The following is a 12710-nucleotide window of genomic DNA, read 5'->3' as shown; positions in this document are numbered from 1 at the left end:
TGTCTTTTTAGAGCATTAGCGACTCTTCCTTTGTACCGTGTACAGTAGATTATTTATTTTGTTATTTTGGAATAAAACTTTATTTTATGGCTTATCTTCCTGCCCCCTGCTCCAGCTTGGAGGGGGGGAGGGGGTGGGGAGCAGCTCAAAACCCCAAAGCAAGCGCTGACTGCGGGGGTGCGAGGGGGCCGTGTCCCCCTCCATGGGGGTCCCGGTGTCTACCCCCGCCGGGCACCGGGCTGGCACCTCCGCCCCGGCGCCGTTCGCGCTGCCGCCTCCCGCCCCCGCGGTGACTCATCCCGGTGGCGTGGGCTGGGGGCACCGCGTGCGGCTGCCGGTGCCCCCCACGCAGGACGGGGCCCCTGCGCCTGCACCCCCTCACCCGCGGACCCCCGGCAGCGGCGGGGGCGGGCAGCAATGCAAGGGGGGGGGGCGGGGGTTACCCCAAATCCCCCCAACCCCACCTTTCCCAGTTGGAGTTTCCACCCCTGCACGAGTCGTATCAAGTCCGTGAACCCAGACAAGGCTGGGAGGGAGTGGGGGGGTCCCAGTCCGATGTCCCGCCTCCCCCCCGGTAGCCCCCTCACGCGTGTCCCGGCCGGATGCTGTCATCCCACCGCGCCTCCCCCAGCCCCCAGCAGGATGGGCTGGAATTGGGGTACCCGCTGTGCTGCGGGAGGGGCGCGAAGGGGGGCAACAGGGGCACATCCTGCAGGAACTGCTCCAACTCTGAGCCCGGTGACTGCTCCATGCTGGGTGACATCCTGGGGACAGAGGCAGCAGGATGACCGGGGGGGATTGGGAGGGGGTTTCCCTCTGCTGACCCCTCCCCGTGCTTACCACCGCGGGGAGCTCTGCAGCGGCCCATCCTCCACGGCCGGGAACGGGGGCAGCTCGGGCATCTCCTCATCCCGCGGCTCCACAGAGGGACCCCCGGGCAGCAGCTGCGAGACCTCCCCGGGCATGTACTGGTTGGGCATGAAGGGTCTGGAGGGAGAAAGAATGGTGTAGAATGGTGTAGAAAGGCATTGGGGGGGCACGGCTTGGTTTTGGGGGACTGGTGTGGGGCTCCTCCAGGGAGCACCAGCAGGGCAGAGCACTGGGAGCACCGGTCAGCTGGGGATGGCTGCTCCAGGTCTGGGGTGGGAGGGGGAAAAGGGGTGCAGGGCAGGGTGGCCCCCTTCCACCTGTGTGCCAGGTCTTACCCGGGGGTCCTGAAGGCAGGTTCCTGGCAGTGGGACAGCGAGGGGTCCATGGCCAGGGGCGACGAGAGAATCGGTGATGGGCTGTGGGGAGGGGGAGCACTCAGAGAGGGGGGAACACCCCCTGACCCTGCTGGGGGGCAGAGGGGTGCCCACCCTGCCCCCCACCGTTCCCTGCTCCTACCTGTGGAAGGGGGAACTGAGCCTGTCGGGGACCATCATGTTCATGTTGCTCTCAACTGTGGGGTAGCCCGTGGGGATGGGCTGGGGGCAGAACGGAGTGGGGGGGCTGCAGTGCACACACACACAGAGGTTCAGATTGAGGGGGGGACTCTGCCACAGCCCCCACTCCCCACCCCACAGCAGGGCACTCACCAGATGGGGGGCAGCACTGGCTGCAGACTCTCAGGGTGCAGCTCTGGCTGCAGCATGGGGGGCAGGCTGAACACCTGCACCTGGGGGGCCTCGGGGGGGGCCCCCATGGCGCTTGGAGGCTGCTGGTCCCTGCAAAAGCACATGGTCCCCATCAGCACAGCCAGGTCCAGGCTCTGAAGGGGGACATGTGCCGGTGGGTGCTCGGGGGTAGGGTGGTAGGTGCACAGACGTGCCCCAGCGCAGCTCGGGGGGCCCACAGGGGACTCGTCACTCACCAGCACAGCTCTGTTTTTCCCAGTCAGGGATTTCCCTGCCCTGGGGGATGCTCAGGCTGGCCAGGGGTCGTGCAAACCCAGGTCTGTGCAAACCCTGGCCCACGTGCACACAGCCTCGCACCCACCTTTCGCTTTCCACCGTCATCTTGATGGCAGTGGAGACGTAACCCCGGACGTCCTTGCCTGTCTGCTCTTCTGCTCAGGGAGGAGAAGCATCCATGAGCCACCACCTCCCACCACCGTGCCCTGCCAACCCTCTTTGCCACCACTCCCGCAAACCCTGGGGCCACCTGGGTGAGACCCAAGACACCCCCCACGGCATTGCTGGGGTGCAGAGGGGCAGCACAGCCCAGGGCCCATCCTGGACCCCTCCACTCACTGTTGTAGTGACTCCCAAACGCCTGATCCTTGGGGATGTTGGGGTACAGATTGCGGAGCTGCCCCAGGTCCCGGATCCGGTCGCCGAGGGAGCGGATGGACAAATCCTTGGCAGAGAAGGGCTGGATGTTTTCCACCTGGCTGGAGCCTGAGCGAGGGAAGACATGTCACGGGATTCCAGTGCTGGTTCCTGTAACACCCCACAGCTGTTGGCAACAAGGGCCCCCCCTGCACAGCCTCTGACCCCATCTCACCGTCCTTGCCCCGGATGACGTAAGCGATGGTGACGCCCCCGATCTCGGAGTCGCTGAAGCGGAGCAGGAAGGTCCCGTCTGGCTCCGCGCTCAGCAGTTTGCACACGTACTGCTTGCTGATGAAGCCCACAATGAGCCTGGAGGGGTGGACAGGTAGGGAAGAGGGATCAGGATCACCCAGGGTGGTGGGGTGGGATCAGGACTCCCAAAGCTCAGCCCCGGGGCACCCACCTGTCTGACCAGTAACTTTTGAGGCATCTCTTGGTGAGGTCCAGGACTCCATCAAACCACTGCCAGAAGGTGAATCCCCGGCCAGGGAGGATCTCCTGAGGCAGAGAGAGGCCATGAGGTTCCCCATGGCCACGCTGGCTCCTGCCCACCCCGGCCAGCCCTCCCAGTCACCTTGTTGAACTGGGCCCAGGAGACGTGGCGGCTCTGGAAGTCCTCGAACCTGGCGCTGTGGTCATTGAAGATCTTCTGGGCCAGGAAGAAGTAGTGCTCCTTGAGGAGCCCCTTGGTGGTCTGCACCTCTGCCATGAACTTCAGGTTCAGGGTGTCACACATCTTCTCCCAGGGCACCCGCTCGGCCACCACGAAGGGCACCCGGTCCTGTGGGCAGGGGGTCATCAGGACAGGATGCTCACCCTTGGACTCCTGCTCCAGCCTGCACTGTTGCCCCCCCCTCCAGAGCCCACCCAGCCCCAGGTTCCAGCTCCTTCCCTCTGGCTCCTGGCACTCACAATCTCAGAGAAGGCGTTATCCCACAGCACGGTGGCTTTGGCGTTGTTGTCCTGGTTCCCGTGGACGATGACCACGATGGGCAGAGACAGGACCTGGGGGCAGAGAGTGGCCCTGAGCCAAGTGTGGTGGCTGCCCTGGGACTGTCCCAGCCCAGCACAGGTGTCCCACAGGGGAAGGCTCAGCACATCCAGCCCCATCCCATGCCAGAGGAGCTGGTACCTGGAGTTGGATGGAGATGTTGCTGGGGGTCAAGGCCACATTGGTGCTGAATAGGACGGCGCATTTCTCCTCCGTCACCGACTCGGAGCCCTTCCGCTCGCAGCGCTTGATCTTCTTCAGCAGCTGGGGAGGGAAAGCTGAGCATCCCCAGCCTCGGAACTCCCAAAAACCCAACGGAGACCCCCACAGAGCCCCCAGCCCGGCCCCTCACTGGTGGCACTCACCACGTTCTTGAAGTTGGCGCAGCAGGTCCCGCTGGTGGGGTTGGTCTCCAGGGCCACCATGTTGTGCATGATCTCCCCCGTGCTCTCGCTGGGCAGAGGAGGGGGTCAGGGGGGCACGGCAGTGGGGAAGCCCCCCCCCTCACCTCCACTGCTCACCTGAGGGTGTTGCTGTAGTTGCTGAGCTCCAGCTCCCGTGCCTGTTTCTCCGTCACCATGTCAGCCCTCACCACGTAGGGCTTGGGCGCTGCCTTCAGCAGCTGCGGGCCCAGCAGGAACCGGACGCTTGCCTGGAACTTGGTCTGGGTCTTCAGCACCTGTGGGGGCTGCTTCTCCACCAGGAAGGAGCTGAGGGACAAAGGGACACCATGGCACTTAGCACAGCACCTGCCAGCTCTGCCACCAGCCCCTGCAGACCCACCTCAACCCTTGGCCACCACAGCCCCCCAGCCTGTTACCTCTTGACCAGGCTGGACAACACCTCGTTCAAGCGCTCCAGGAGCCGGGGCAGCAGCTCAGGCCCCAGCTCTGTGCTCACTGCCATCACCTGCTGCTGCAGCTGGAAGTAAACCTCGACCAGCTTCTCACACCTGGGGAAAGGGGGACCCTCAGCACCCCACCATCACTCACCTGGAGCCCCTCGGGCCAGTGCAGGGAGTAGGGGGTTGCTCAGAGTCCCCCAGCCCCACCCTGTGCCCCCCCACCTCTTCTGCAGTGGTGCCAGGTTCTCCTCAAAGATGGCCCCATTCCCTGCCAGCTGCTGTTGTCTCTTCCAGATCTGAATCCTCTTCAGGACCTGCTGTTTGGCCACCTCCAGCTCCTTCACAGCCTCCAGGGTGAGGGTGGGCAGTTCCCTGGGGGCTGTGGAGCTCTCCACGGCCCCGTCCCGCCCCGGCCCCTCTTCCCGGAGTGCCTGGATCTCACGGACTCGATGCTGCAGCCGCTGCAGCCCCAGGCTGAACTTCAGCTCCTCCTGCCGCCGGTGGAAGCTGAGGGGCAGGTGGCGGTCCTGGGGCAGAGCAGAGCGGGGTCAGTGGGGGCTGCTGCCAGTCCTGCACCTCGGGGTGCCCGGGAGGGGGGCAGGGACCACCCACCCGTTTGAGCACAGCCGCCTTCTCGCCCTCCAGGATGGCTCTCATGACAGCCACCAGCCGCAGCGGGTCGTGGCGGAAGGTGTTCTGGGGGGACACAAATGGGGGGTGTCGGGGGGGGCAGGACACGTGCCCCCTGTTCCTGGCCCCCTCCCACCCCAGCCCCTTCCCACAGCACCTGGCCAAGGCAATTCGGGGGTTCCACAACCACCACAGAGCTGATTTCCAGCTTTTAAACCTCTTTAAATGGCGCACAGAATCATGGAATATCTGGAGGTGGAGGGACCATCAGGATCATCGGCTCCAACTCCATTTTTTTGTATAAAAAGTAGAAGAATCCACTTCAAATTGGAAAAAAAAAAAAATTCCAAACCAAAAAAGAATTCTCCATTCCCGTGAGCATTTCCTCCAGCCTGACACCTGGGGGAGACTCTCCCAGCTGCCCTGGGCGGATCAATGCTTTCCTCTGAAAACAGGGAGAGGAATTCCCCGCTGGCTCCGTTCCTGTGTCCCATGCCAGCTCCTCCGGCCTTCACGCATTTCCCAAATTAGCTACTTCCCAAAACAGCAGCAAAACACCATGGGGGGAATGGCTGATGACGCACTTGGTGGGTTCCTGTGCCGGTGGGAGCTCCACTTCGAGGGGCTGGATGCAGCCCTGTGGGCTCTTCCAGGGAAAATGTGGGATTCAGGGGGTGAGAGGCCCAGGTTTGGCTCCCAGCCCTGTGGTTGCCCAACCTGGGGGTGACCTGGCTCCCACCACCCACGGCAGCAGCGAGAACAGGGAACACCCCAGATGGGCGTGGAGAAATGAGGATTTGGTGGTCCGGGATGAGGGATGGATGGAGGGAGGAGGGAACACAGATAGGCTGCTCTGCTTCAACATTTTAAATAATAAAAAATCCCTAAGCTGAAACATCTGCTCATTTCCTACAGCAAAAAGCAACAGTCTTGTTTTGGAAAGTCACTCTGCTCCCCAGAAGTTGTGAGTAAAGCTGATCCCTTCCCAAATGTTGGATATTAAAAAGGTCTGTTACCAAAAAAGCAGAGTTTTCAACCAGAATGGGGCTCTGGGAGTGAGCCCTGCTCAGCCCTGGTGCTCTGAGCTTTGCTGGCCAGAGGGTTGGGAAAGGGACAGAGCAATTCCAACAGCCTTGATAAGAGAAAGGTCCCCAAAAACGAAACCTAGAGCTCACGGCAGGAGGAAATGCAGCCCCACATGGCCTGGGGAAAGGAGAAATCAAACAGCCGAGCAGAAAATGGGGAACATCTGGTGAGACAGCCCCCAGGTGCCAACAACTGGGGGTGAGTGGGGCCACGGGGGCTGAGGGGCTCAGGAGGGTCCCCATGGGACTGTTTGAGGGGGGATGTGGCAGCTCCCTGTGGGCCACTGGGCTGCAGAGCCTGGGATACAAACAAACCCCTCTGTCCTCTGTAACACCCCAAAAACCCAGCTGCTGAGTCTGCTCATTGCCCACAAGGCTGGAAAGGGGTGTCACACAGGGACCATCCTAAGGCATCGAGCCCTTCCAGCATAAAATAATCAAGTTTTCCTGGGAACTGGCTGCGATCCCAGCGTGACTCAGCCCCAGGGTCCCCGCGCACCTCGATGCCGCTGACTTGCTGCAGGATCTGGCACTGCTGCCTGTCGCTGCTGGCAGCGCTGCGGAGTTTCTCCAGCATGTCTGACAGCATCCTGCTGGCCATGCTGGTGCAGAAGGTGTCAGAGCCATTGATGAACTCCCTGGAGAGGGGAGAAGTTGGGAGAATGGGCATGGATCCCCCACCCTCCCCTGTGTGACCCCCCCGCCTCGTGCTGCTCTGGGGAGGAAGGGTCCCGGGAGACTCACCAGGGCTGGTTCTCCAGCCACTCGGCCAGGAGACAGCGCAGGCTCCGGGGAAACTCCGTGGAGAGGCTGCTGAACTCCTCCGGTGGCATGTGGGACACCAGGTTCCAGAGGGACATCTTGGAACAGTCACCTGTAAACAAAAAGGAGAGGGGATGAGGGCAGGGCCAATGGAGCAGCCCCCAGCCCAACCCTGGCAGGGCTGAGGACCAAGAGCCTCTCACGGAGGGGGCAAGAGCTGCTGCTTGTCCCTTCCTGTCTGAACATGCTGCTCCACTGGGCTGGGGCTGCTGGGGAGGAGAAGGAATGGGAAGCTTGATTCAGGATCAGCCTCTTGGGCAATCCTGGGCGGGCTGGTAGCCCACTTTGTGCCTCACCTTCCCGTGTCTCCGGGGAATCCCTGCTCCTTCTGCCATGGGTGTCACACAAGGACACTCAGAGGGACAGGCAAGTGCTGCTAGACTTGGCACAGGAGAGCTGGGAGAGCCGGAAGACTGTGGAAACCCCTGGGAGTGGGAGAAGTGTGAACTCCCCCGAGCTTGGTGAGGCCGTTCTGCTGGGGTGATCCCAGTGAGGTGGCTCGGCTGCCCCCCAAACTTCCTCAGGTGTCCCCTGCAAGGAGGGCCCCTTCCCCAGCTGCCCCTCACGCTTGGTGGGCTCCAGAGATCACGGAAAGCAAGAAGAGGACTGGAATGAGGCGCTAGATAGGGAACTCCACCTGGAACGCCTGGGCTGGGGGCTCACGGCCCCACCACACCCCAAGGCGGACGTCAGAACCCCAACATTCCCAGCCCGTCCCCTCAGCAGTGCCCGCGCCTCTTCCCGACAGCTCCCGCCCTTCCTCCCCCCACGCTCGCTCCCTCGGGCCCCGCCGCAGCCCCGTGGGCCCGGCCGGCCAGCGGGGTCCCCACACACACACACCTCGCTGCCGGTTCCGCCGGCCCCACCCGGGGCCAAGGCCCGATCCCGCGGCGGATCCCGCAGCGCCGGCGTCTCACGGCCCAGCCGAGGGGCCGGGGCACCGGCGGGACCCCCGGGCCGGCCCGTCCGCCCGGGCCTGGCTCGCCGTGCCCTCAGGCGAGCGGGGGGACGCGGAGCCGCGTCACGTCCCGTGTCCCCGCGGGCAGCGCGTTCCCCACGGGCCTGGGCCGCGCGGAGCTGCCGAAGGCGCAGGGCGGAGGTGGAGCTGAGGCGCTCCGAGAGCCCTGCGAGGGGAAGGAAGCCGGCGTCACTGGGCAACGTCGCAGCCGGAGCAAACAAACGCCTGCGGCCTGCAGCGAGCAGCCCCAGGGAGCGGCGGGTGCACCCCGGGGTGCTCCGCGTCCCATGGGAGCAGCCCTCACGGAGCTCCGTGTGCCGCCACTCCAGTGAGGAACCAACCATGGTGGCTGGAGGCTGACGCCTTCCAGAAATGCGTTTGCTTTCGACTCCATGCCTGCCCGGAGCAAACAGATCCGGGTGATACACTGCAGTGAATGGCCCAGGGGATGAGGTTATGCCGGAGGGGTCAGTGCCCGGTGGGAGATGGACCCAGCAATTCTGGGAATGCTGCTGGGCTTCTCCCCACAGTCCCGGGGGGATCTTGGCAGGAGGGAAAAACAGCCTCTCCTTTTGCCAGCCTCGAGGTTAATCCCTATCCTCCTCCCCTATTAAACCTGTATTTCTGCTCAGCCCTGGGAGGCAGCTGCTGGCTGGAAGCGCCAACCTGGAGTGTAAGCCTTAAGCCAGGCATGCCTGGATCTGCTGAGAGTCTGCAGGAGAAGCTGCACTGCTCCCTCCTCCCACTGCCCAGGAGGAGCTCGATGGGGGGAACATTCCTGTCCCATCCTGGCATCAGTCACAGCAGTTCCTACAGCCCAGCTGTGCCCAGTTTCCTTCCCATCCTAATTTCCATGTTTCCTTCTTCTTCTCCTTCTGCAGTAGAGCTTTTTCTCAGTTCCCTCCTGGGGGCAACATCCCATGGGGACCCTCCTCCAGGTCATCTGGGGGAGCCGAGGTCGCAGGGGCACAGCTGCGTTGTGGCTGGGGAAACCGGCTCGACACGGGGCAGGGTAGGGCATCCGGGGAGGGGGCACAGCCGCCCCCCGCCCACTGTCCCTCCCCAAACCCCCTCGACGCAGCCACTTTCTCTTCCTCCTCCACCCGACAGGCTTCGCCTCCTCGTGGGACTGGGGGTCTTCCGGGCGGGGAGGTGGTTCAGGACGAGCCCGGGCACGGGGGGTGGGGGGCTCAGGGACCCCCACACTCTCAGTACGGGCTTTGTGCTTCCTCACTGCAACAGGAAACCCTTTCCCCAAGCCGGAGCTGCCGTACACTCCCCGTCCCCTTCCCTGTCCCGAGGTGCCGTACATCCCACGGATGTTACTCATTAACCACCAGCCCTTCCTGGCAGCCAACCGCAGCCCCCCACTCTCGGGAGGGCTGTGCCGGGGGGACAGGGACGGACCCCAGCCCTGGCCATGTCCCCGCTGCCGTCTGCGATCTCGCAGCCTGGCGCAGGTGGGTCCCTCAGAGCACCGTCCTTATCCTGCGGGGCACCTCGGGGCACCGTCCTTATCCTGCCGGCCGCTCGGCAGATTCCCCGGGGCTTTCGCAGGGACGCTCACGCTCGGTGGGCTCCAGAGGTCACGAGACAGGGATCCAGAGATCAGGAGCAGGGACAGATGCTCCGAGGTTTTCCAAATGCTTGGGACACCCGGACTCCTCTCCGGCTCTGCCCTCGCGGGGAAGAGCCCGAGGGACATGGCTGCCTCTCAGCGTGCCTCAGTTTCCCTGGGGTGCTGGGGATGCCAGTGCTGCCAGCGTTCTCCAGCCGAGGCCAGGACACGGGACACAGTGGGACACCGGCGACAGTGCCACGGGGAGGACACCGCGGAGCCCACGTGTTTGGGAGGGGGGGCTGCCCACTGCTGACTGCGCTCGTCAGCGAGCGAAAGTTTCTCTGGTGTGTAGGAAGAGGAGCGGGGCCTTCCCCAGGAGACCCAACCCAGGATGAGTCACGGCTCGGGGAGTCCGCGCTGGAACTCGCTGTCCAGGTCCCACCGGCGGGACGGGGGAAGGGGTCTTCCTTTGCCCCACCCACCCCCCAAACAGCGGCATGCCAGGAGATCCGAGTTCCAGGAGAGCGGGGTGCCAGGCGAGGGGGTGCCAGGAGAGCGGGGTGCCATCCTCTGCACCCACCCAGCAGCGGGTGCTCTGGACTGCGGGTCGAGCTGGGCTGCGTTTCCATCTGCGCGGCCGTTGCAGCCTCGGCGCCACCGGTCCCGGAGCCCCTTCCCCATCCCACCCCCAAGCACCCCAGTGAGGGGCTGACGGTCGCTCCGCTCCCCCTCAGAGGCCCCGCTCAGCCTGTCACACGACGCACTGCCCACCGCCGGAGCAGGGAGGTGCCTCTGGACAGCCCCCCGCCCCTGGGACACTCCGCAGAGCCCCGTCCCCCCCGGCTCCCAGTGCCCCTGCCCGAGTTCCGGGCCGGGGCGGGAGGTGCCAAGCGGCGGCAGAGTCCCCGGTGCCGTCCCCCGTTACCTGGCGAGAGCAGCCGCGGGCGGGGGGCGGCCGGTCCGGCCGGTCCCCGCGGCCCCTCGTTCACTCCATAGCGGCGGCGGGCGCGGCCGGTCCCCGCGGCGGCCCCGCTCCGCCGGGAAGCGCCGAGCGCAGGAAGGGGGAGGAGACGTGCGAGCGGAGGGGTGGGAGGGCACCGGGACCGGGACCAGCTTCGGCAGGACCTGGGACTCCCGGACCGCTCCACCGAGGGGCTGCGGCACCCATAGGCTCCGCGCCTGCCCCATATCAGCCCCCCACCCACTGGTGACCTCACTCCTGCCCCGTATCTCCCCGTTCCCATCTCCCATCATGACCCCACTCTTACCCCATACCCCACTCGTGACCCCACATCTGCCGCATTCAGCGCCCACTCACCCACTGCTCCCGCCCACTTGTGCCCCTCCCTCCCATCTGTGACACCCACCCCTGACCCTACTCCTGCTCTAATCAGGTCCCTCTTCGCTGTCCTTCCAAGCCCCCGCCCATCCCCGTGGGTGCCCCCCGCCCATTCCCGCGGGTGCTCTCGCACCCGGGCAGCCCCGGTTCCGTGGCCCCGCCGTTCCCGGGTACATCGGGCCGGGCCGTTGGTCCCGGACTGCACCTTCACCGCACGGTTTGAGCCCCCGTCCCCATCCTGGGGTCCGAGCCCGCGGCTGGTCCCGGGCTGTGTCCGCCTCTGCCTGCGCCCTCCGGTACCGAGCCGAGGACGAGAGCGGGGGCACTGAAAAAGGGTGCTCGTTGTTTGGGGGGGTTGCTGCTGCACGGGGGTACCCGCCCCGCCCCAGGGCGCTCCTAATGCCGCTCCGACCCCCGCGTCCACCGGAGCGGAGGGGCAGCACCGGGCAGGGCTGCCTCGGAGCCGCCAGGGGGCGCTGCCGCACCGCCGGTACCACCGGGGCGAACCGGGGGATCCGGGGCCGGGGCTGCCAGGGCTGGGGATGCGGTACCGGGGCTGGGGCAGGGCCGCGGGGTCCCCGCGCTCCCCCCGGCTCCTCCCGCCGTGGCGCTAGTGAACTCTCCGTGTTGCCATTTCGAGGATCAAACGCGCCCGGGAGCCCCGTGAGCGCGGTTGCTCCACGGCGTACTTGGACTCCCTCCTCCGGGAGGCCGGACACCCACCGGGACTGTTTGGGACTGGGAAGGAGCTTCCCGGTCACGCTGAGCCTCCCCACGGCCCCGTCCAGGACGGTATCGAGTGGGGAGAGGGCTGTGGAGAGCTGGCCGGAACCAGGCGTGGGAGGAATCAGAATCGCACCCGCTCCGGCTCGTGTGCGACGTTTGGGGGCTCTGGGGGAAAGGGGGGGGTACAGAGCCGGCCCCAGGAACCCCTCCAGCCCAGCGGGTTATGCCGTGTTTCTGCCACCCCGACCCTTCTGAAGGGGCGGCATCCCGGGAACATCTGGACCTTCTCCCGAATATCTGGCTCCGCAGCAGCTCGAATCATCCCCCCGCCCCACTGCTGCTGCCTGACCGGGGTGGGGCGGGACAGGCGTGTGACATAATTTAAAAAAACACATGACATTACGCGGAGGGGTCGCATGGTGCCCGATGACGGTGCCGGCACCGTTGCCCATCTCCCTCCTCGGCCCCGGGCCCTCGCAGGCAGCGGTGTGGCCAATGGATGACGTCACGGCTCAGGCTCTGACGTCACGGTTCTCAGTCAAAGCTGGAGTTGGGTGAGTGATGGGCGGCCTTGCCGATGACGGGACCCCCATGATGGGGGTCCTCTGTTCCGGCTCCCCGGCCCTGAGCCCTGCTTCTGCACCCCCGCAGGGACGACTGGGGGGACAGCGAGGGTCCTGCTGCCCTGGGGGCTGGCGAGGGAGCCACTGCCCTGGGGGGACAGCGAGGGTCCCACTCCCCTCGGACACTGTGAGGGTCCTGCTGCCCTGGGGGAACGGTCAGGGTCCTGCTGCCCTTGGGGCTGGTGATGGTATTGCTGTCCTGGGAGAATGGCGAGGGTCCTGTTGCCTTTGGGGATCAAGTCCCACTGCCCTGGGGGGACAGTGAAGGTGCTGCAGCCCTGAGAGGATGGCGAGGGTCCCGCTGCCCTTGGGGATGATGAGGGTCCTGCTGCCTCGTCCGTCTCTGACCCACAGCCGGTACCGTGTGCCGGTAGAGGGGAGCTGGGCCGCCCCCGCACCTGGGGCGATTGGGGGCCACCACAGCAGGGACGGGCGGGGGGCTGGAGTGGCATCGCGGGCCGGTACTGCGTGTGGTACCCGTACCACACCGGCTCCGGCCCCGGTCCCCTGCCCGTGCCATACTGACACCGATACCGACACCGGCACCGGACCTCTGCCCGTACTATACTGACACCGACACTCCCACCCGACCTCTGCCCGTCCCATACTGACACTGATACCGGCACCGAACCCCTGCCCGTACCATACTGACACCGATACCGGCACCGGACCCCTGCCTGTACATTATTGACACCGACACCAGACCCCTGCCCAGACCATACCGATACCGGCACCGACACCGGACCCCCGCCCTGACCCTGTCCCTGCCCACACCCACCGGGGGGCGCAGCCCCGGCACCGCACGCGCATGCGCGTAGG

General features: G+C 65.4%; 1 protein-coding gene across 3 annotated transcripts in view; it reads right to left on the bottom strand.

Annotated features, from left to right (window-relative positions):
* Window positions 1–63: 63 nt before the first annotated feature.
* The window catches only part of STAT6 (signal transducer and activator of transcription 6), an 18050-nt gene continuing 5403 nt past the window's right edge, over window positions 64–12710 (bottom strand). The window contains exons 1-20 of one of the 3 annotated variants that reach the window (XM_042028963.1): window positions 10129–10252; window positions 6607–6736; window positions 6362–6500; window positions 4760–4843; window positions 4370–4674; window positions 4124–4255; window positions 3825–4013; window positions 3669–3756; window positions 3445–3567; window positions 3225–3317; window positions 2887–3093; window positions 2716–2810; window positions 2485–2621; window positions 2232–2378; window positions 1978–2047; window positions 1578–1706; window positions 1387–1491; window positions 1206–1286; window positions 841–987; window positions 64–764 (exon numbers count right to left, since the gene is read on the bottom strand). In XM_042028963.1, coding sequence (XP_041884897.1) covers window positions 584–764; window positions 841–987; window positions 1206–1286; window positions 1387–1491; window positions 1578–1706; window positions 1978–2047; window positions 2232–2378; window positions 2485–2621; window positions 2716–2810; window positions 2887–3093; window positions 3225–3317; window positions 3445–3567; window positions 3669–3756; window positions 3825–4013; window positions 4124–4255; window positions 4370–4674; window positions 4760–4843; window positions 6362–6500; window positions 6607–6722 — 2568 coding nt within the window. In that variant the 5' untranslated portion in view covers window positions 6723–6736; window positions 10129–10252 and the 3' untranslated portion in view covers window positions 64–583. Of the gene's footprint in view, window positions 765–840; window positions 988–1205; window positions 1287–1386; window positions 1492–1577; window positions 1707–1977; window positions 2048–2231; window positions 2379–2484; window positions 2622–2715; window positions 2811–2886; window positions 3094–3224; window positions 3318–3444; window positions 3568–3668; window positions 3757–3824; window positions 4014–4123; window positions 4256–4369; window positions 4675–4759; window positions 4844–6361; window positions 6501–6606; window positions 6737–7524; window positions 7809–10128; window positions 10253–12710 lie in introns of those variants that run through there. The other 2 variants (XM_042028964.1, XM_042028965.1) reach the window with 2 other exon arrangements.

The sequence above is a fragment of the Corvus kubaryi genome, unplaced genomic scaffold (assembly GCF_017639235.1).
Source record: "Corvus kubaryi isolate FWS band 111438036 unplaced genomic scaffold, C.kubaryi_AGA036_p1.0 37309, whole genome shotgun sequence".
NCBI classification, from domain to species: domain Eukaryota; kingdom Metazoa; phylum Chordata; class Aves; order Passeriformes; family Corvidae; genus Corvus; species Corvus kubaryi.
This window is presented reverse-complemented; position numbering and strand designations above follow the sequence as displayed.